The 21,975-nt window shown below is 40.4% G+C and overlaps 1 protein-coding gene across 23 annotated transcripts in view; it reads left to right on the top strand.

Annotated features, from left to right (window-relative positions):
• Positions 1-21,975, top strand: part of ABI2 (abl interactor 2) — a 70,709-nt gene that overhangs the window by 40,943 nt on the left and 7,791 nt on the right. For 4 of the 23 annotated variants that reach the window (XM_064161312.1, XM_064161307.1, XM_064161353.1 and 1 more), the window contains 7 exons: positions 6,373-6,470; positions 7,269-7,415; positions 8,466-8,590; positions 9,531-9,713; positions 10,921-11,079; positions 18,381-18,467; positions 18,791-18,964. In XM_064161312.1, coding sequence (XP_064017382.1) covers positions 6,373-6,470; positions 7,269-7,415; positions 8,466-8,590; positions 9,531-9,713; positions 10,921-11,079; positions 18,381-18,467; positions 18,791-18,964 — 973 coding nt within the window. The remainder of the gene's footprint in view (positions 1-6,372; positions 6,471-7,268; positions 7,416-8,465; positions 8,591-9,530; positions 9,714-10,920; positions 11,080-18,380; positions 18,468-18,790; positions 18,965-21,975) is intronic. The other 19 variants (XM_064161361.1, XM_064161344.1, XM_064161470.1 and 16 more) reach the window with 7 other exon arrangements.

The raw sequence follows: 21,975 nt of genomic DNA, 5'->3' as shown, positions 1-21,975 counted from the left end.
GCTCTTACTGCAAGCTAAGGGGTTTATTTTGCTGAATATTAAATGATTAGTGTATCAGTGAACTCAGACTGAAGTATGAAGTATGCAAAATTCTCAAGAATCTTAGAGATTTAAGTGTTAGTAGCATTAGTAGCTGCAGGTGTATCAATAAAAACCATTGTATCAGTTGGACAATCAAGTACATGATCCTCTGTTGGAGGTCATAACACATTAATTCATAGATATGTTATAGCCCTTATTCAGTATTGTGATATCCTCCATCTGAATTGCAGCTCTTTGGGGGAAGGAGGAAGTGAGCTGGCACAGTTTTAGAGTGCACTGTATTTTAGAACATAGGAAATGAATATGTAGTATGAGTATATTAATTAAATGAAGTTCATAGTTGATGTGAAACATTTTTCATTATTAAGTATTTTTCACTACTGGAAGCTAAAAGAAAATCCTCTGTGTTCCTGCAAAGATTGCCTGTAAAACCAGGTGTTACTGTAGATATGGGCTGCATCAGGAGAAGTGTGGCCAGCAGGTCAAGAAAGGTGATTCTCTCCCTCTACTCTCCTCTGGTGAGACCCCACCTGGAGTACTGCATCCAGTTCTGGAGCCTCTATTACAAGAGGGATGTAGAGATGCTGGAGCGTGTTCAGAGGAGGGCCATGAGGACTGTCAGAGGGCTGGAGCACCTCTCCTCTGAGGACAGACTGAAAGTGTTGGGGCTGTTCAGTCTGCAGAAGAGGAGGCTCTGTGGTGACCTTCCTGTGGCCTTCCAGTATCTGAAGGGGGGCTACAAAAAAGCTGGGGAGAGACTTTTTAGGCTACCAGGTAGTGACAGGACTAGGGGGAACAGAGCAAAGCTGGAGATGGGGAGGTTCAGCCTGAACATGAGGAGGAAGTTGTTCAGCATGAGAGTGGTGAGAGCCTGGAATGGATTGCCTGTGGAGGTGGTTGAGGCCCCATCCCTGGGAGTGTTTAAGGCTGGGCTGGATGAGGCTCTGGACAGTCTAATCTAGGGTAGGGTGGGGTGTCCCTGCCCATGGCAGGGAGGTTGGAACTAGATGATCCTTGTGGTCCCTTCCAACCCTGATTCCATGATATCCCAGTGATGGCTAGATGACACTTCTGGGAAGTTAAGTGTATGTAGCACATGTGATCACAATGGAAAATGTTTAATAGATGAGAGATTTCCTGCATGTTTAAATGTGAGGTACAGAATTTCAATTCACATAGTGTTTGAGCGCTTTTTGTTTGAGGATTGCAAAATATATATCTCCTCCCTGGTATTATCTTTCTTTCAGTTGTAGAAAATAAGGATGTGGCTACTAACCCTAGTTCTATGAGAATAATACATTTATTTAGCTTACAGGAGATTAGATTTGAAGTCTTTAGCCTACATTTATTTTTCATGGCTGCAGCGAAACTTTAGTCTTAGCTAAGAGTTACACTATTAAACTGACTGCCTGTTGCAAAGCTAACTGTGCTTGTGTCTGGGTAGGTAGCTTGAATCTTCATTCTAAACAAATTTTGAAGAACATGTCAGTGAAGTCAGAGGAATGTCAGTTGGAATTGACATTATGTTTGTTTTGTGTTTACTGGACTTGATTCTCCAGCTGCTTTAGGTAGGTGGATGTCGTAAAATAAACACAACTTGCTGAAGCTTCTACTTCTGGTCATATGCCAAGACAGGGTTGAAATTTAGACGTTTCATTTCCCTATCAACTGGTTAATCCACTGATGAACATATGGTTTGGTTAGATGTACAGAGTAAGTATTCAACTGGCTGAACACAGCCTGAAAAGGAATTTACTTTGAGGCAGCAGATGATGAGCAAAAAAATCTGTTCATCCTCTCATCCTCACTGTAGCATTACCAAGATGAATCAAGGCATGGAAAGGTAGTTTTGATGCACACTTATTGATGCAACACTTATTGGATTTTTGGCAAAGGTGATTCTTTTGATGTCCTTAAAGTTCTAGGAAATTTGACGTGACTATAAGACGCCACTTAAAGACTTTAGGAGTAAGTCCAACTTTAGCTTTAGAAAGTTACTCCTCCTGAGGTGTGTGGAATATCTAGTATTCAGGCTTTTAGGGGAATATAAAACCAAACCCACTTTGTTTTGGTAGTTAAACTGGCAATGAGACATTTTTTCAGAAAAATCAAAGTGTGGATTGAAATACAGGTAAGTTCCTAAGCTCCTTACAGCCGTGTAAATACCCAGTGCATCGATGCAAATACTTTTTGTGTATCTGATGACCAGCTCTTATATCTGACCAACTATGTATCCCTCCACTTCCTGTTTGAATTTTTTTGACCCTGAAAACATTGCCAAGAATTGAATTGAAAGGACTATAGAATTTGTCAATTTCAATGAGTTTATCACTACAAATTTCTTATACAGTGGAGCGATAAAGAAATTCAACCTGTTAAATGTCTATAAAAATGTATGAGGGAAATTCAGTCATATGTAGAACCATAAGAAGATGATTTCATCACTGGGATGTATGAAAAAAAAATGTTGCCATAGACAGACATTGCACAAATAACTTTTAATTATTTAAGCACCCCCTGCCCCCCAAACTTAGAATTTTCTAAGGGCTCTCTTCAGCCCTGTATCGTGTCTTGAAGTCATCAGATGTTACCTTTCTAAAACTGACACTGTAGCTCAATATAGAAAGTACTGGATTAAATACCATTGTACCCTTTTTTAACAGAATAGCATAGTTTAATAGTGGTGCATTTCTTTACAGTTACTTTCATGGCAGTTACTGTGGAACTAGATCTCAGAGCATTCTTCAGGATATGTCACTTTGCCAAGATTTTCTTCCTTAGCAGGTCTTCAGATTACAACTCCAGTGTTGCAAGAGTAACAGGTTTGATGGGAGCCACTTCTGTAGTGCTAATTCACATAGAAAGCTTCTGCAAGATATCCTGTAAAAAAACCCAACCACTACAACAACTTAGTATCTCCACAGAATTGTTTGGTGATCTTACATGTAATTTCAGTTGTTAACATTCTTCTACTTTTTTTCATTTCTGTGGGAAGAGGCAAAAAATAATGGGAAAAATGACTGCATACATCTTGCATAGAATTGGGGTACTACTTGTCTGTTCACAGGGTTGTCTTCTCGCTTTTAGAACAGTCAGGTTCTGTTTTCTGAGCCTTGTGCTCAAATGATTACTCTCAATTTTTGTTTCTCTATTTTAGCGTATTGGTTAGCTGTTCTGGTGAACAAAGAGGAGTTGGTACTTGATGTTTCTTGGTTGCAGGCTCTGTTTTTCCATACAGTTATCTAAAACAATCTGTGAGCTTTTAACCACAAACCTACCACAGATTCATGGGGTCCTGCAGTCAACCAACCAACCGACATGCTTTCACCCTCTAATTAAGCAGTTGCATTCGGATAGTTCCAGCTGTGCAGAGTTAGGGAAAACATCACCAGAAACAATGTAACTTATGGCAAATTCGTACTTACTCCAGAAAATGTTTTTGGTTTTTCTTTTTAATTTGGCAGCAAATGCAAATGTGACATTGAGTTTTGTGCTTGCTTTGGATGTTAGAAATTTGTAAGAAGGATGTGTGTGGATGAGGATTTGTGTGTGGAAGCTATCTTTACAACCATGTGCAAAATGGATCAGGCAAGACAATTTTTACTAGAGGAGGTATTAGTGGCTTTCCTCCCCCTCCTGTACCCTCCATGTTACATTGTTATGTCAGCTGAAATTTCAAGTCATATAGCTTTTAATTTTATTTTTCTTTCCTAAGGCAGCTTGCAACCTTTTTTAATGTCCTCTGTGTTATTATTTATACATATCTGTGTATTTTGGTCAGAACTGTTGGAATAGTTTTATGTTCTTCATTTCTCTTCTGTGATTATTTGACTGTAAGTCAAAGGAGAAATTACTCAGGGTTGTTTAACTTAAAGCAGCTGATCTTAAAGCCATCAATCCTTGACAGCCTTGTAAACTTAAATTAATTGCTCTCTCAACATTTCAATTTCAGTGTTGAAAAGTCATTTCAAAGAGTCTGAAACTAAGCTTACCGTTGACTTAAGTTCCTTGATTAAACAAATATTGCTTTTTTTCCTTTGGTCACATTTTTTTAAAGCTTTCTTCCCATCCTATGTCCCGTCCTATGTTTATTCTCAGTGTTAAAGAAATTAGCAGTCACTGGAGTTCTGCGTTAGGCAAGTATTACTTCCGCTTCTTACTGTATACTGTGTGGCGTCACTGTGTCTTCCACCTCTACTGTCCTTTCTTTCCATGTATCTTTAGCACAGTGGAAGCCTAAAACTTGATATTTATTCCTGCAATGACTGTATACAAATAAAAAGATTCTTTATGGAATTCCATATTCTGTATGGATTCTTACTAATAGCTTAGTGGCTGCATCATCTGGCCAGAAACAACAGCGTAGCCAAAGGCCTAAATGGACTGTACAGGGGCACACGAATGATCGAAGTTTGCTGTCATCTAAAGGCATCCAAACCCTCTGCCCACCTATTCTTAAAGGTCTCTTTGAAATACAGGAAGTAACAATGCAGTGAGAGTTTAATTAAAAGTGGTGGGTTTTTGTTTGTGTGGAGTTTTCTTTGACAACTGGAGTAGGCAGGTGGGGGAAAGAGGCATCTTCAGTGAACGAGGAAATACGGTGGGTGCTGCAACTTTAAAAAACAATCAGATTGTGCTATCAATGTTCCGTGTATAGAATAAAATAGACTTAATTTTACACTTTTCCTTTTTCCCTTCAAGTAGTTGTAGTTCAGTGCTATACTTCATCCCTCACTTGAATTAACTTTGGATTTCTTGTTGCTTAGAGTTGGCTTAAAGGACTTTATAATGCTGTGCAAAAGAATTTTGACTTGCACAGCTAAATCCAAACAACTGATTTTGAATCTGACAAAAAGCCAAAACCAACCAGCCAAAAAATGCCAAAAAAACTCTTCCAGCACTTGGTTTTCTTTTCCTCCCAGCAGACTGAAAAATGTGATAGCTCTGGGATCGATTAGAGCTACAAAATCAAGTTTCAGTGAACTGGAATATAGAATACGTTACCCTTTGCAATGTTCTCTATATTTATTAATGCACAAATCTAAACATTACCAGGATTTTAAGCGAGTTGTTACGGTCAAATTTTGAAGGAGTCATTTGCCTTTAATGATGATTGCAAATACTCTTAATGCCTTGATCACTTTGCCTTTTTTATATGGGAGGTGGAGGCAGGAGGCAAGACTTCAAGACTTAGGTTTTGGAAAGAAGAGGCGCTGTGAAGTAGCGCATGGCAGGAACAACAGAAAAAGCTCTGTAAGCATACTGATTTAAGTGTGTTGAATATCTCTGTATCTGAGCAGCAGTGTGAACATCAATAAATCCAAGCTGTTTAACAGAGGCTCCCATGCAAGAAGACTGTGTAACGATTCCTGTAGGGATGCATCCTTTAGACAACTGTGCTTAGCTGGCACTGTACAGAGAAGCAAAATGCCTACATTGTTGACAATTGTTTGTGATGCCTAGGTTGATCGATTAGTCAGGGGGGCAGGGGATTATACTTTTTAGAGTTTAGAGTAGATTTCTTTATGTAAAAGTTACTTCATTATTATTTCATCCTCAGAGGGGAGGAAACAACAGGAATTACATCACATTGCTGCTGGGTATTCTTCTCCCCGTCCATTTATTTCTTAAGAGATTAACTTGCTGCAGATTTGGTGGGGGGGAAAAAGTACATATTTTCATTTTTCTCCACATAACTTTGCTTCAGTTTATATATACATAAATAATATTCACTGTGAATTAATTTACAATGAATACAATTACAAATCAAAACATTTCATATCATACCATGAAGATAAGAAAGCATTAATGAATAATATTTGGAGATTGATTTCTCCAGATTTGTATGAATTACATTAAATTGTGATTAGATTTATATTAGTATATTAGATATACTTTTATATCTAATTATTAGTATATCTATACTTATTAGTATATTAGATATACTTTAAAGAGTATTAATTATATTTTTGCAAAGTTATCATTTAGTAGTGCAACATGAAATAACTGCCTTTATCTCAAGAGATGACTGGAAGATTTAACCAAATTTGATATGGTGTCTCTATTATCAGTGATTTAATGTTTATGTGATAGCATAAAGGCAAATTCACTTTTTGCATACACATTTTTTTTTAAACCCTGTGTAATAGAGTCCTTTGAGCACAACTTTGACTTCTAGCAGAGTGGAAATTGCATATAAAGTGCATGGCCTCTCAGTTTTTTTGTTTATACCTTCCTCTACTTAGAGTTAATTGCTGGAGGCATCTCATGTTTCTCACCCAAGAAGCTGAGCTTAGTGAATGTTGTTCTTCTCCTCATTATTTTATGCAGGTCAGCACACAGAATATGAAGATGGGTGGACTGCCTCGTACAACACCACCCACACAGAAGCCACCAAGTCCACCGATGTCAGGAAAGGGAACTATTGGGTAAGTGCAGTCACCAAATGTGTGATTTGCTGTAGTGAACAGAAGGGGGGGAAGGGGAAGATTCTTTATTTTTCTGTAGTCTCTGTGTGTTACTTTTATTGTTGTTTTGTCATTGTTTGCTTTTTTTCTGTGTTTGGTTTTTTGGTTTTTTGTTTGAACCATTCACAAAGATGAAGAGGTGTTATATCCACATCCTCTCCCACTGATCATGTTTTATATATCATTTAGCATGTTTCTGCCAGAAGACGGCACGCATCACCAGCCTTTCCCAACAGGAACCTTTTTATCGTTGCAGAACACTTAACAACTACATGCTTTAGAGTAAAAAGTCATTAATTATGTGGCTTTGACAAGTGGTGCTAAACAACTGGAAAATTAGTATGTGGCACTGTTCATTAATTATTTGTGCTGTGTGTGATAAAAGTACTTTCCTGTTAAGTCTGTGAACTTGACTTTGACCTTAGTAAAATACACTAGAGCTGGGATGAGTGCAGTTTGTTGGTATGTGATTAACTATGTACGTACAGACCATGGTGCTTTACTTTATAACAAGATCTGGATTACTCTTAAAACAAAGCAGATATGTAACAGAGTTTAGAAAGACTGAAGTAGATAAAGGACATTGTTATATTTTTTTTTCCTCATCCTATGAAGTGGGTACTACAGACTTTTAGAGTTAAACATTTTTTTATCTCCCATTACTGATGGGTATGTAGCTATCTTTTAAAAGAAGAAAAAAATCTTTGGCTTTGTCTGTATTATCTTAATTCGTTTCTGAACTATTTTGTCCCCGTGTAGACGCCACTCTCCCTATCGTACACTAGAGCCAGTACGGCCCCCAGTGGTACCAAATGACTACGTGCCTAGCCCAACACGCAATATGGTTCCCTCACAGCAGAGCCCTGTTAGAACAGCTTCTGTGAATCAGAGGAATCGCACATACAGGTATTCCATGTAGTCCTGTACAAAGTCTGTTTAGTATTGTATAAGCATATCGGGGAAGAATGCTACGCTAAGTATCAGATCCATCTGCAGTTGTACAGTGAGGCATGGTGATTCATGATATGGACTGGGAATGTTACTTGGCATGATGGGAATGCACTCCAATCAAACTAGAATAGCTAATCATAGAATATTAAACAACAACAACTAATACTGCCTGGGGAGACATGTTAAGATTGTTTACCTAGCCCCCTAGTCACCTTAATTTTAGAGCCAATAGTTACAGTACTTAATTACTAAAATTGTGGTCTTTCAAGTAAGTAGGTCGTTGTATTACTTCAAAGAATGCTTACAAAACAGGAAAGGACTTTGTATGCAACTTACCTCCTATGTGCTGCAGGAATGTATATATAGTATGCTTATAGTCCACACTGTTTGAACAGTCATTGATCTTAATAGATTGAGTAGCTGAAAAGAACAGTACATTGAGAATACTGGTAACTTCAAACCCAGAATAAAGCTAAACTAGAAGGCTAGCCTTTTCTCTGGGATAATTAAGAGCTCTGTGATGTGACAGGTCTAAATACTTCCCTTGAAATTTTTACTTATTAAACATTGTAATTACTTGAGGGTGGCTAAGCAGATGGACTTAAAGTAGAATTTACTTTTATTACCTTACAATTTCCAGATTTCAGTAATCTCATATAAATGCATCTAAACCACTTTCCACAGTCTACACATTTTATAAGTTATAGGAAAATGGTCTGTATTTGTTCAATGGGGGATTAAGAATATTGGAATGATGTGTTTTGAGCAAGGTCCTTTAAGAGTTTCATTTATGGGCAAGTTCACTAAGACTAACTGGAAAACTTGTTGTGTTGTAGCCAAAGTGAAGTTTCAGGAAAACTAAACTTTATGTAAAATTATGTCATTGTTGTTTCTTTCTTCTTGTTCCCTGCTACTTTGAATTAGTAAGGTGTTCTTTAAAAGATCTCAACGTTTAAACATGCACAGCAGCATATTCACACTCTGGGTTATTTTGGTTTCTTACAGCAGCAGTGGGAGTAGTGGAGGAAGCCACCCAAGTAGTCGGAGCAGCAGTCGAGAGAACAGTGGAAGTGGAAGTGTGGGTGTTCCTATTGCAGTTCCCACACCATCTCCTCCCAGTGTCTATCCAGGTAAATGAAAACTTCCTCTTTCTGACTTAGCATTAATCTTTAGCATTTGCAAGTCTCTTAAACCCCAAGAGAACTCTCAAAGTTCGTTATTCAGAAACATGCAAGCCTTGAAAATTGTTTGCTATTGATAGTATGAGTTTGAATCAAGTAGTGTCTTTTCTGGGAGTGTCTGATGAGCTCTTTTTACGTATTTTATCTGATTTTTTTTTTTGCCTGGCTGCCTGCACATGAGTGAGTAGGACTCAATGGTGTTTTCAGTGTAAACTTCTCCCTTGTCCTTTTAAGCAAATATATGGTGGGTTTTTTTTGTTCATTGGCTGTTCCTGCAGATAGATAGAAGAATGGTTTTAGAAAATTAGATGAGAGACAGGCACAGAGTATCTATTTACTGCATTAATACAAGTCTTGAGTTGTCACAAAAAATGCTTGTTCCATGTAATTGCCCCAGTCTTAGCAGAAATAGGAAGTGATATCAGTGCTCCTTTCCCTTTGCTCAGCCCTTTCAGTGGCTTCAGCGTAGAAGAGTGTACAGTTGGCTTACAGTGTGAAATACATGATATTTCTGAACCAAAGAACTGGCCTTTTTTTGGCTTTCCTCTTTGTGTTTTCTAATTTGTACAAAAGCTGCAGGCAGCAGTGCTGCAGGTCAAAAAGCATAAATAAAAATATTTAAAGACATCTTCCAAAATTCAGAGCTTTCAGTGGAAATTTCTGAGTTGTTCCCTTCAGATGCAAAAAGAAGTAAAATTGCTTAACCCTCATTTACCATCTGCATAAGAATGAGCCTTCTTTTAACAGCTCCATTTTTCTCTCATCTCCTCATGCATTTTTAATGCTATGTGTCTAATAAACAGCTAACACTGAATAGTCAGAGGCATTCTCCAGTCCTTGCTAACATATCTCCTTATTAACCTCACCTCTTACTCCTCTCTTCACATAGCCCCTGCTGGCTCCGCTGGCACTTCTCCCCTTCCTGCTACCTCTGCTCCTGCCCCACCTCCTCCTGCTCCTGCCCCTCCCTCCGCTGCCCCAGATGCTACTGCTGCTGCTGCAGGAGCTCAGCCCCTTGCTGATGGCTTCACCTCTCCAACTCCCCCTGCTGTTTCTTCCACACCCTCTACAGGTGAGTATCTGCTCCAGCTGGTGGGCAGATGAACCCAGATGTGATGACACTCCAGGGCTTTTCAAAGTTACTGCAGAAGCAGGAATTTTTGTAACTTAAAAAATAGATTTTATTAAAAACTTTAACTAGAATATTTATTTGCTAATACTTAACTATATAGGGTCGTGGTTATAGTACATAATTCAAGGTGTACTAGTTTTATACACGTCTGTCACTTAATTTTATCATTTTCTCATTTACATATTTTTTATAATTTTAAATTTTATGTAATTACTTATTGCATTGGCATTTTGGTGGGGTTTGGATGCTGAGAAACTCATAGACTAACTATGGCATGCAGCTGTTCTGTTTCCCACTGCATGGATGTTTCCTCTACCACAGTGAGCATCTCCACTTCTCTTTCTTTATTCTTGCAAACTCTGAAACTTAACCACAAATGGTGGAGGCAGAATAGTTAGGGAGGGTAATAACTCATATGAGTATAATAATTTCAATTTACTGAATATAGATTCTTTAAGCCAGAGAACTTTATGTGAGCTCAGAAGATACCTTGCTTAGTAGTCTTGCTTTATTTATTTATTGCTTAGATTCAGGATCAATTACTTTGAACAGGAAATGATTTAAATGTAGAGTGAGTTTTTAAGGAGTCATCTCAATTGACAGCTCCCTGAAAAGAGGATCTTTGAGTATGATTTCATTTATTCCATCCTAGAAGTAGTTTCTAACAGTCTCTTCTTCCCAGATGATTCTCTGCTTATTTCCTGAGCAACAATAAGATAGTTGCCATTGTGTGTTTGAGCTGTAGAAAGTAACAGCTTTAAATCTTGGAAATGGCTTACACGTAGTTTGTACTGTACTTTGATTAATTGCTGGGCTGCAAAGTGCTACTTTTTGGGAAGGTTTATAATTATAAAACTTAGAAACAGCTCTTAAAATACATTGTACATAATGGGTATTTTGGGTTTTTTTCTTTCATATTGTAGCTTAGACACCTTTATGTTTTCATACTGCCTTTTGTGAGCAGTTGCTGAATGTAGGCCAGTGTCCTGCCAGTCTGGCAGCTGAGCTGCCAGCTCCTGTGATGCAGACTGTCTTAGTGAACCAAACTAAGCCAAAACCTTTTCAACCCTTTGAATCCTGGGTGTAGGTATAAAAAAAGGCAGGCATCATTCTTCTCTCTGCTGATACCTTTCTCTTTCTAACCTAGGTCACCCGGTTCAGTTCTACAGCATGAACAGGCCTGCCTCTCGACACACCCCCCCAACAATAGGGGGATCTTTGCCATATCGGCGTCCTCCTTCTATCACGTCACAGACAAGCCTTCAGAACCAGATGAATGGAGGACCATTTTATAACCAGAACCCAGGTAAGAAAGTTTTTCTGCTCTATTGGATTCAACACAGTAGGGAACATGTTCTGTCTCCATTGCAGATCTTGCAGTTAATCTCAGGTAACTTCCAGTATGTTGCTAGTAGCCTTGCCAAAGCCACATTCCAAGTACAGAATGTTCACCTTCCATTATGGCAAGCAGCTTAAAACACTACTGGCTTTGTGGCCAAATACATTTCAGTCTCTATTAGACAAGCTGTAATCTTTTATCTATACCATGTATCATGTATATACTTTGGTGTAGGACATACGTTTGATTTTGCACTAAAACACTGATTCTTCATTAATCCATCTTTATTTTATATGCTTTTTCCTCCTGTCAAGAAACTGCACTTACACAAGGGTAAGCATTAGACATCTTAGAGACATCACTGGTGTTTGGTATGGGATAAAAGGGAGCTGTGCCATCTGCTAAGTCACAGAATTGTCCGAGTCCTAGAGGGCAAAAGTAAGGACTGGGAGAAGGAAGATCTCCCCACTATAATGGAAGATCGTGTTCCTGAGCACCTGAGGAATCTGAATGTGCACAAGTCCGTGGGGCCTGATGAGATCCACTTATGGGTCCTGAGGGAACTGGTGGATGAAGCTGCTAAACCACTGTCCATCACGTTTGAAAGGTTATGGCAGACTGGTGAAGTTCCTGCTGACTGGAAAAAGGGAAACATAACACCTTTCTTCAGGAAGGGAAAAAGGAAGACCTTGGGAACTACAGAGCAGTCAGTCTCACCTCTTTGCCTGGCAAGATCATGGAGCAGATCCTCCTGAAGACTCTGCTAAGGCAAATGGGAAACAAAGCAGAAGTGATTAGTGGTAACCAGCAATGGCCTCACCAAGGGTAAATCATGCCCAGCAAATTTAGTGGCTTTTTATAACGAAGTCACAGCAACAGTGGACAAGGGAAAGGCAACTGACATCATCTGACAGGACCTGAATAAGGCATTTGACTCTGTTCCACATGACATCCTGGTCACCAAACCGGAAAAAACGTTGACTTGATGGGTGGAGCACTGCTGGATAAGGAATTGGCTGGATGGTCACACTCAGAGAGTGGTGATCAAGGGCACAATATTCACCTGGAGACCAGTGCCAAGAGGTCAGTGCTGGGACCAGTGCTGTTTAACATCTTTGTCAGTGACATGGACAGAGGAATTGAGTGCACCCTCAGCAAGTTTGCAGATGACACCAAGCTGTGTGGCACAGTTAACTTGCTAGAGGGCAGAAATGCCATCCAGAGGGACCTGGACAGGCTGGAGAGGTGAGCCCAGGCCAACCTCATGAAATTCAACAAGGCCAAGTGTAAGGTCCTGCACCTGGGTCAGTGCAATCCCAAGCACAGATACAGGCTGGCTGGAGAATGGCTGGAGAGCTGCCCTGAGGAAAAGGACCTGGGGTCTGGGCTGATGAAAAGTTCAACATGAGCCAGCAGTGTGCATGTGCAGCCCAGACAGCAACTGTGTCCTGGGCTGCATCAAGAGCAGCATGGCCAGCAGGGCAAGGGAGGGGATTCTGCCCTTTTACTTTGCTCTCATCAGACCCCACCTGGAGTACTGTGTGCAGTTCTGGAGCCCCCAACACAAGGAAGGACATGGAACTGTTAGAATGAGTCCAGAGGAGGTCCATGAAGATGATCAGAGGGCTGGAGCACCTCTCCTACTAGGACAGGCTATGAGAGTTGGGGCTTTTCAGCCTGCAGAAGAGAAGGCTTCAAGGAGACCTTGTAGTGGCCTTCCAGTATCTGAAGGAGGCCTACAAGAAGGCTGGGGAGGGACTATTTACAAGGTCTTGTAATGACAGGACGAGGGGTAATGGACTTAAACTGGAAGAGAGGAGATATAGACTAGATGTTAGGAAGAAGTTCTTTACAGTGAGGGTGGTGAGACACTGGAACATGTTGCCTGGGAAGGTTGTGGATGCTCCCTCCCTGAAGGTGTTCAAGGCCAGGTTGGATGAGGCCTTGAGTGACCTACTCTGGTGGGAGGTGTCCCTGCCTATGGCAGGGGTTGGAACTGGATGATCTTTGAGGTCCCTTCCAACATAAACCATTCTATGATTCTATGAATTGCAGAATGGCAAGGGTGAGAAGGGAGCTCTGAAGAGCATCTAGTCCAACCCCCTTGCTAGAGTAGGATCACCTGATGTGAATCACCCAGGAACATGTCCAGGTGGCTTTTGAATGCTTCCAGGTATGGAGGCTCCGCAGACACTCTGAGCAGCCTCTTCCAGTGTTCTGCAACTCTCAAACTGAAGAATTTGTTTCCTTATGATTATGTGGAACCTCCTGTGTTCTATTTTGTGTCCATTGCCCTTTTCATGTCACTGGACACTACTGAGAAGAGTCTGGCTCTGTCTTGACTTGGCCTTTAGATCTTCATAAGCATTAATAAGTTTCCTCCCTCAGTGTTCTCTTCTCCAGACTATAGACTCAGCTCTCTCAGCCTTTCCTCAAGAGTTAGGTGTTCCAAGTTCCTTAATCATCTCAGTGGCTCTCCACAGGATTCTTTCCAGTAATTCCTTGTCCTTCTTGAACTGAGAAGCCTGAAAGTGATTGCAGTAATCCAGATTAGACTTCATCAGGGAGAGAACCTTCCTCAGTCTGCTGCCACAGGCACCTTAGTGCATCCCAGGATGCTCTTGGCTTTCTTGGCCACACTACTGTTGATACAGGCCAGGATGCTGTTGGCCTTCTTGGCCCCCTGAGCACACTGCTGGCTCATTCAGTTGCTGTCAGCCAACACCTCAGGCAGTTTTCTAGCCACCCTGCCCCAGGCCTGTAGTGTTGCAGGCGGTTGATGTGACCCAAATACAGGACCCAGTTCACCTTGACCCATCGATCCATCCTGTCTAGATCTCCTTTCAGAGCCTTCCCACCTTCAAGCAGATCAGCACTCCCCCTCCAGTTTAGTGTCATCTGCAAACTTACTGAAGGTGCACTCATAAAGATATGAACTGGCCCTGATACTGAGACCCTGGAGAATACCACTAATGACTGCCCACCAGCTGGATTTAACTCCTTTTGCCACCACTCTGGGCTCGGCCATCTAGCCAGTTCTTAATGTAGCAAATTGTCCACACATCCAAGCCGCAAGCAGCCACTTTCTAAGGAGGATGCTGTGGGAAACAGTATCCAGGACTTTACTAAAGCCCAGATAAAGAATTTTCATAGCCTTTCCTTCATCCACTAAGCTGTTGGAGAGTGGTCTAGGAATGACTTCTGTCAGCTCCCTCAGCACTTGCGGCTGCATCCCCATTGAGGCCCATGCATTTGTGGATGGCCAGTTCACTTACTTGATCTCTAACCCAATTCTCTTCAGCCAAGGCAAAATCTTCCTTTCTCCTGATGTTCTTTGTAGTCTCAAAGGTCTGAGACTCTTGAAGGCCCGGGCATTGTTATTTTAATGGTTGACCTATCTTAAAAAGCAGGATGAGATTTTAACAAGGAGTGGAGTGTCCTGCGTGTCAGGCAGAATGCAGTAGCTTTAAATCTAAGAAGTCTTTTTCTGTGCTTCTGGTGTGACGTGAAGGCTTTGATGCCAGAGTAGGGGAAAGCTGCTTTTTTGACAATGCTGTCGAAACAAACTGAACGTTCCTTGTTAGGAGCTGCCCTACCACCAGCACAACTGAATGTTGGGTTGTAAGTGCTACGGTGTGCGTGTGTTCTGTGTTTTGTGTTGTTCTACACTGAGCACTGAACTTGAAATTAAGTCAAATTCTGCAACCTGTCTTTAAGGGATTTGATGAGGTTCATATACTAGTGGCTATGAGTTACACTTTTGAAGATATGCATGTGCTTCATTTGAGAATGAAATTGATGGTCCTGCTGGGGGCAGGGTTGTGTTGCCTTAAATGCACGATATTCATTAAGCACATTATGTGCATAATGAAAGCTGAAGGGGAATAAGCAGGAAGAAAAGGGTGATAACAATAAAAGAAACCTTTCAGGATTATCTTTCCAGTAAAGAGGATTTTCGAGTATAAGCACAGAGTTTCTGACAACTGCTGTGCATTTCTGCATTAGCAAAAGGTAATTCTCTGCAAGCTACCATTGCACTGTTAAGAGGTAATCATAGGAGATTCCAAATAGACTTTAAGTAAGTTACATAACCACAACTGAGTCTTGTGTACCCAAGGAGAAGATAATGATTATGGTGATTAGTTACTTGAGCTGTAAATTGCAAACAGAATAGTTAGTTATACTGGCATGCTTCATACACCATAAACAAGCAGGTGTGGTAAGAGACTTTTCTAATACACTGAGCAGAATACAGAACTTGCTATCTTTGCAGTTATACTAAACCAACATTTTTTGTTCTGTTCCTTAAAATGAGAGGTGCATAATTGATGAAGATTATAAAAACAGAGGAACTGTTGTGTCTATATGGCATAGTAGTGGACAGAGACCACAAGTGCCTTTCAGCGTTCCTGGAGAGAAGGGGAAAACTTGAATTGTTAAAGTCTCTTTTTCACCTCTTAACAGGCAGAGAATTGTTCCAGCTATGGCTTGTTCTTCTTTGCAGGCTGCTTGATAATAAATTAGTACTGATTTTTCCACTTTGATTTTTCAGTATGTTGGCAGAGGTATTTTTGTTTATTCACTTCACAGGAGGATGAAAGATAGTTGCCATGGCCTCTTCTTTTGAATGCCTTTTCTAAGATAATGCAGTTTTTCTACTTCATGGTGAGACCTTTTTAACAACTGAAAAATAAAATATCAATAAATGCTCTCGGTGTGTGACTGCCCTGAAACTACTCTTGCCAGCTGTGCTACCTGGTGAACGTTTTAATCTTGCAACCTTAAGATACCATTGTCAAAGCAGTGTAGAGCTCAGCAGAGGCTAAAAAGCCTGTGGGAGAAACTGGACAAGTACTGAGATGGTGATCTGCACTACCCACTACCTATATAGCTAAATTCTTACTATCTAATGGAAGGTGCTCCTGAGCATTTGTGAATTAATTTACAGCAACTGTGTAATCTACTGGGGGTCTGTATGGAAGGAAACAGGGAGGGCGTGTAGAAGCTGCTGCTAATCTCATCTTTTGAGATAGTAGAGATAAAATCTTCTGATGCACTTTATAAACAAGGTAATTCTTGATAAAATGTTTATTGTATTGTCTCCTGAAGGTCAAAACTGGCTTAGAGCCATTACATATCATATAGAATCATAGAATCAAGCAAGTTGGAAGAGACCTCCAAGATCATCCAGTCCAACCTATCACCCAGACCTATCCAGTCAACTAGACCATGGCACTAAGTCTGGGTAGTCCCTGCACCATGCATAGACTGAAGCATAAGCCAGTTCAAGTAAACAAGAAATTATGTCAGCTAGTGTTAGCATCACCATTTTGATTAAACTACACAGTGAAACTAAACTAAGGGATTTTTGGTTTTGTATTTGCTTGGAGCACTTGTCTAGAGTGATTTATTTTTCTGTGTGGAAAGCTTCATTATTTCTTTCCAAGAAATATAGCACACAGACAAAGTGTCTTGAAGGGATCTGCAAAACTGAAGCTAGTTTTGTATCATAGGTATAAATTCTATGAATCCATACACCATTGAGTAGAGGAAACCTTTTGAAACTGAATATTTTGATAGCATATATACTTATAAAGGCAGGGGCTTCACAGTGGTACAGCAGTGCTAAATTCATTAATGCTACTGCATTTCAGAAGGACTTCAAGTTCCTTTTCCTGTTTTTGGAAAAAAAAATAGCAAGTCCAAATCTTTTTTACAGCTGCTGTGGTTACACTTGAAGGAATAAATACTCAGAGGTCATGTCATTCAAGTCAAAGAAGCTGTAATTAGAAATTTCATTTTTAGAATCATAGAATCAACCAGGTTGGAAGAGACCTCCAAGATCATCTCAAGAAATTTCAATTAAGTGGTGAGGTAATGGAGCTTGCTTTGTATGGAGGTACAAGGTTGCTCTTTTTGTGTTGTTTGGGGTGTGTGGTTGTGAAAGGAATACAAATGTGAGTGATAGACAAAATTCAGATAACAGTTGCCCAAATAAGCAATTAGAAGAAATTTTGAGAGGTGGATTTTAAATGCCCTGGAGTTATTTTATATCATGATGTGAATGAATTCTGGAAATCACTACATCATACCTGGCAGTTTTCTTACTGGCTCTGGAGTTAGTCTGAAATTTAGCTTTGTTCTGCAAGCTGAATAAATGCACTGGTATGTTAAACATAGATCTTTACCCTCTCACTCTTTTTGGACTGGACTAAAGTTTTTTGTATGCCACTGCTAGCAATAAAATTACTTAGTTGTGCTTCTCCTGAGTTGTGCTTTTGGAGAAATAATCTTGTAACTTCATTACTCTAGCAAAGTAATACTGAAACTAGATAAAACCAGTAAACTATGCTTTTTGACTGCAAACTTTCATTCCTGGCTTAAGTCAGTGTTAGAACATTGGCATCTGGCGGAGGATTTCTTCTTTAAGTGTGAACTCACATGTGTTGCACAAAGACAGCTCTTCTGGTACCAGTAAAAGGACTGTTAGGATTTCAGTGCAGTAGTCTCAGAAATCAGGTGGGAAGGAAACAAGGAAGAATCACAGAATGTTAAGGGCAGGAAGAGATCACAAAAGATCATCTAGTCCAACCCCTCTGTCAGAGCAGGATCACACAAGAATGCATCCAGGTGGATTGTGTTGCACATGAAGGCAGCACATCTGGAATAGACCCTGTTGTTTTGCAGCAGCACAGTACACTTTGTTCTACCCATAAGGTCAGACATCCCATGTCTTTCAAGTATGCTTGGTTCCACAAGGCATCTTTTTCTATGTTGCCTAAGATACCTGCTTCATTTGGTGGCTGCTTTTTGGCCTACGTTTTGGAGAAAACTAGTTATACCTGTTTTCAGTACCAGGTGGTGGGTGAATGCTGATACATAAGCCATCTCTATTAAACAACAATTTGATTTGAAAGGTGGAGGATTATAGGGAGAGAATCCTCTTGATATGTTACTTAGGTCTGTTCATAGCGTGCTATATTGCTGTAGCAATGAACATCAACCTCAGAAGAATAATTTGGCATGGATTCTTAATCTTATGAAAAAGATCTGGGTTGGAAATGTAAAAAATGGGGAAATCTCTGTGAAGTAAAGATTAGAAATGTTACTTAAACCACCTGAGCCATTTTTCTTTGAATGTCAGCATGTTTATCTCAGCTTCTTGGCAGGCTGCTACACTGTTTGAGCGGTGATGATGTCTGCTTTCCCGTTGACTGCTTTGTTGTGTTTCTAACTGAATGCCTCTTTCTTTTTAATTTCTGTGGCAGCATCCCTTGCTCCTCCTCCCCCTTCCATTCTACAGGTAACTCCACAGTTACCACTAATGGGATTTGTGGCCAGAGTTCAAGAAAACAGTAAGTTTACTGCTTCCTTGTGCTACGATTCATTACTGGATGTGTTGTGGCTTTTGTTGTGAGTGGGTGAAAGATTTGTCTCTGTGTGGCCAGAATTCTGTCTTTTTGACTGCCTCTGCAAGTTCATCTGAAACTGTGAAGAGAGGGAAAAGGCAATATTTTATTGGAGGATCCTGGTTGTTTGTTCTCTAAACTGAATGTCTCTAGTGCGTTTCCACAAGTTCTACCTGTTGGTCCCAGGGCAAGTGATTGAAATAGAAAGTATTACTTCAACCTGCTGTCATGGTCCTGTGGTTCATGGTTATGCTCTTGCTTATTTTCAGTTTCAGATACTCCTCCCCCACCACCACCTGTGGATGAGACAGTGTTTGATGAATCTCCACCTCCACCCCCACCTCCAGAGGATTATGAGGAAGAGGAAGCAGCTGTGGTGGAGTACAGTGATCCATATGCTGAGGAGGACCCTCCTTGGGCTCCAAGGACCTACTTAGAAAAAGGTAGGTTTAGAGCTTGTTCAGATGGTATGGATATGTTTGTAACATTTTGTAGAGGCTCCTGCCATCCCACTTTGGGCATGGAGTCTCCCTAGACTCCTTCTTTGCCAGTATTTGGTATTGTGGTAGAGGAGGTGCTCCTCCAAATGGCAACTTGTAGAATGGAGGTTAAGCTACCCTCTGAATCTGATTCCTTCACTCTTTTCTCCACAAAAGGAAGATAACTATTAGCTGTTGCAGCCACTATGTTGCCAACAAGAGCTGGGGATGCATGCAGAGCACATGGGATTGTGAAATATTCTCTAGCTGACCAATTACATGTTGCAAAGAACAGAACAACAACATCCCAAAAGAAAACATCCTGCAGAACCAACCCTCCTTACATGCTGGATCCTTCCATTGGAAAATGCTTTTAGCTTATGTATGTGGCTGGATTTCATTGGTTAAGTGATTGATAAGAAAGAGTACTTAAACAGCTACTTTGAGTAATAGAGCTAGACTGGGGGTTAGGGCTGCTCAGAGACTTCTACTGCTGTTGGCTGCTTCATTTGTTAAGGGCTTCTGGGACTACCATTAAGGATGCTCTGAGACTCTAATGTTGGAGATTCTGCAACACGGTAATAAAGGACTTCTGAGAGGACTCCTGAGAATCTCTCTTCTTGGCATTCCTGGAATTCCATTATGTGATGGGATTCATACATTTGTCAGCTGCTGACTCTTGAATCAAGGGATACCCCGAAACAAGGAGAGGATAATTAGCTGGCTAATGACATACTTTTTTCAGTCCTCCCTAATCTATTTAAGACTTGCCTTTCAGTAGCCTATTTAATTCTAAGAAACTTACATAAGAGAAAAAAATGAATGAATCAGTTCTGCAGTTGCACTTGAACTTTGAACGTCTGGGAGCATCTGAGGAAGTGTTGTAGCGTGTGTTCGGGGCTGTGGTAGCTGCAATGCTCTGACAGTGTGGAGCCATTCTAAGCTAAAAAGCACTGCCCATGTAGCACTGAGTAACTGAGGCACTGCTGCTGCCTGCATCTGCATATCTTTCAGTTCTGAAGCAGGTCTGTAGAAACATGCTGGAATAAAACTACAGGTAAAATAAAATGAGGAGGGAAACGGCTTGAGGATGCTTGTATGTGAAAAAATCTATTGCCTGATGTTCTCCTGTGAAACAAGGTCATGTACCTCTTAGTAAAGAGGATGATAGAAAGCAACCAAGCATCTCAGCTGAGTGATTCATAGACACATTTGTCTGCGTCAGGAAAAAAAACTCAAGAATGCCACAAAGTGGCATCATGCTGTAATCCCAACGTGGGAAAGGAAGAAAGATGCAACAGGCACTTCCTGCCAGCTCCAGCCCAAAGGAATTATTACTACTCCTGAGGGAGGTGGGGGGTTTTGTTATTCCCCCACCCTCTGTCTAGCAGCTATAAGTGCAAGGAGTACTCAGCCTTTGCTGACAAGCTGAGACCGTTTGCCAGACAAAGTGGCTGACTGGCAGGGTGTTAACGTGGCTCACTGTTGACCTCTCCACATCCCTGATTGACAGCAAGTCACACAGGCTCTGATCAAAAGACTGTCCAGGACTTGTAGTTTGATATTTCCAGAGAAAACCATGTATGTAGCATGACAAAGATGTAGTGGAAGTCTCTAAACAAACACTGGAGAAATTTAGATTTGTCGAACATTTTTTTCTGCAGAAAAGCAAAAACGTCGTAGGAGAACAAACATTTGCTCGTGGATGTAGAGTCTGATGTGAAAACATAAGTTTGATTTGTATTTTGAAAACTAGATGACAAAAACATTGGAAAGGTTGAGCTGTTCTTAGAAATACTCATTAAAGTAATACATTGAAGTGCTTACGATGGGTGAAGAACTGTTAAGGAGTAGGTTTAGGATACTGGAAAAAAGAGGCGTTGACATAGGTGTGGATTCTGTTGTCCTTCTGTGAGTAGCTCTGCTTTTATTTGTCCTGTGTCTCAAGATTTGACTGCTTTGCTAGATTTGGGAGAGGATTGCACAACTGTGATGAGATTTTTATTGTTTTTTTTTGGTAGCAGGCAATCCTTAAAGTTTATCAGAACCCCAATGCTAAAAGAAGACTTCCATTCTCAAAGAATGTGCATGCTTGTCCTGCTGTGAACTGATGTTTTAGTTTTGCAAAGTGTTTGTTCCTGTGTTAGCTTCACAAGTTCCTATAGATGGTATTCTGTGTCACAATGCAAAGCAGCAAAACTGATGGAAGGAAACAGCTGTTCAAACACTGTTACCCCCAATAAGAAGAGTAGCAATTCCTGGGATTTCTGCTTGTTCTTTTGTTATGGCTGTTCACTTAAGTACATATGAAAGCATTTCTAACAGGGTTAGCATAGATGACCTTTGCCTAAATGAATGTAGAAGCTGGGACACCAAGGTGGTGTCAGATAGAGATTAATATAGATAGAGATGGGATTCAGTATGCTCCTGTTCTGCAAAGAGATTGTGTAGTGTCAGAGATAAATTTAACATTAAGATGTGCTGTAACCTACAGCTAAGGAAGGAAGTGAATAAAGACCCATTTTGAACATAAGGAGAAACTTGGATTTACAGCATCCTGTTAAATTACTGGGGATGTTGAACTTGAGGGCTGTAACAGCAGCAGTCAACCTGCAGTGTCCAGGAAAGTGCTTTGTCGTTTTTAACTAAGTTTTATGTCTGGCTGTGTGGCATGAAAATGTAAGAAAATGGCTTAACTTTGCCAATCAGATGAACAGAAATGAGTATCCAGAAGGAAAAAAAAGAAGCCCTTATACCACATAGAGAAAGTATGTAGTTACAGCTGTCAGATTTCAGTTGGATAATCAGTTTGGCCTACATTTGTGGTCTGTTGTGTGTAAAAGGGTTCAGCCAAACTCTGTGTAATTGTCAAAGAATCAAAGATCGCTGACTGGAAGAATACCAACCTAAAGGAGTAATTCTGGTTTTCATATCTGCATTGAAATGTGTTCAGTTGAAACTAAAAGAGGTCCTGG

The sequence above is a fragment of the Pogoniulus pusillus genome, chromosome 2 (assembly GCF_015220805.1).
Source record: "Pogoniulus pusillus isolate bPogPus1 chromosome 2, bPogPus1.pri, whole genome shotgun sequence".
Taxonomy (NCBI): Eukaryota; Metazoa; Chordata; class Aves; order Piciformes; family Lybiidae; genus Pogoniulus; species Pogoniulus pusillus.
This window is presented reverse-complemented; position numbering and strand designations above follow the sequence as displayed.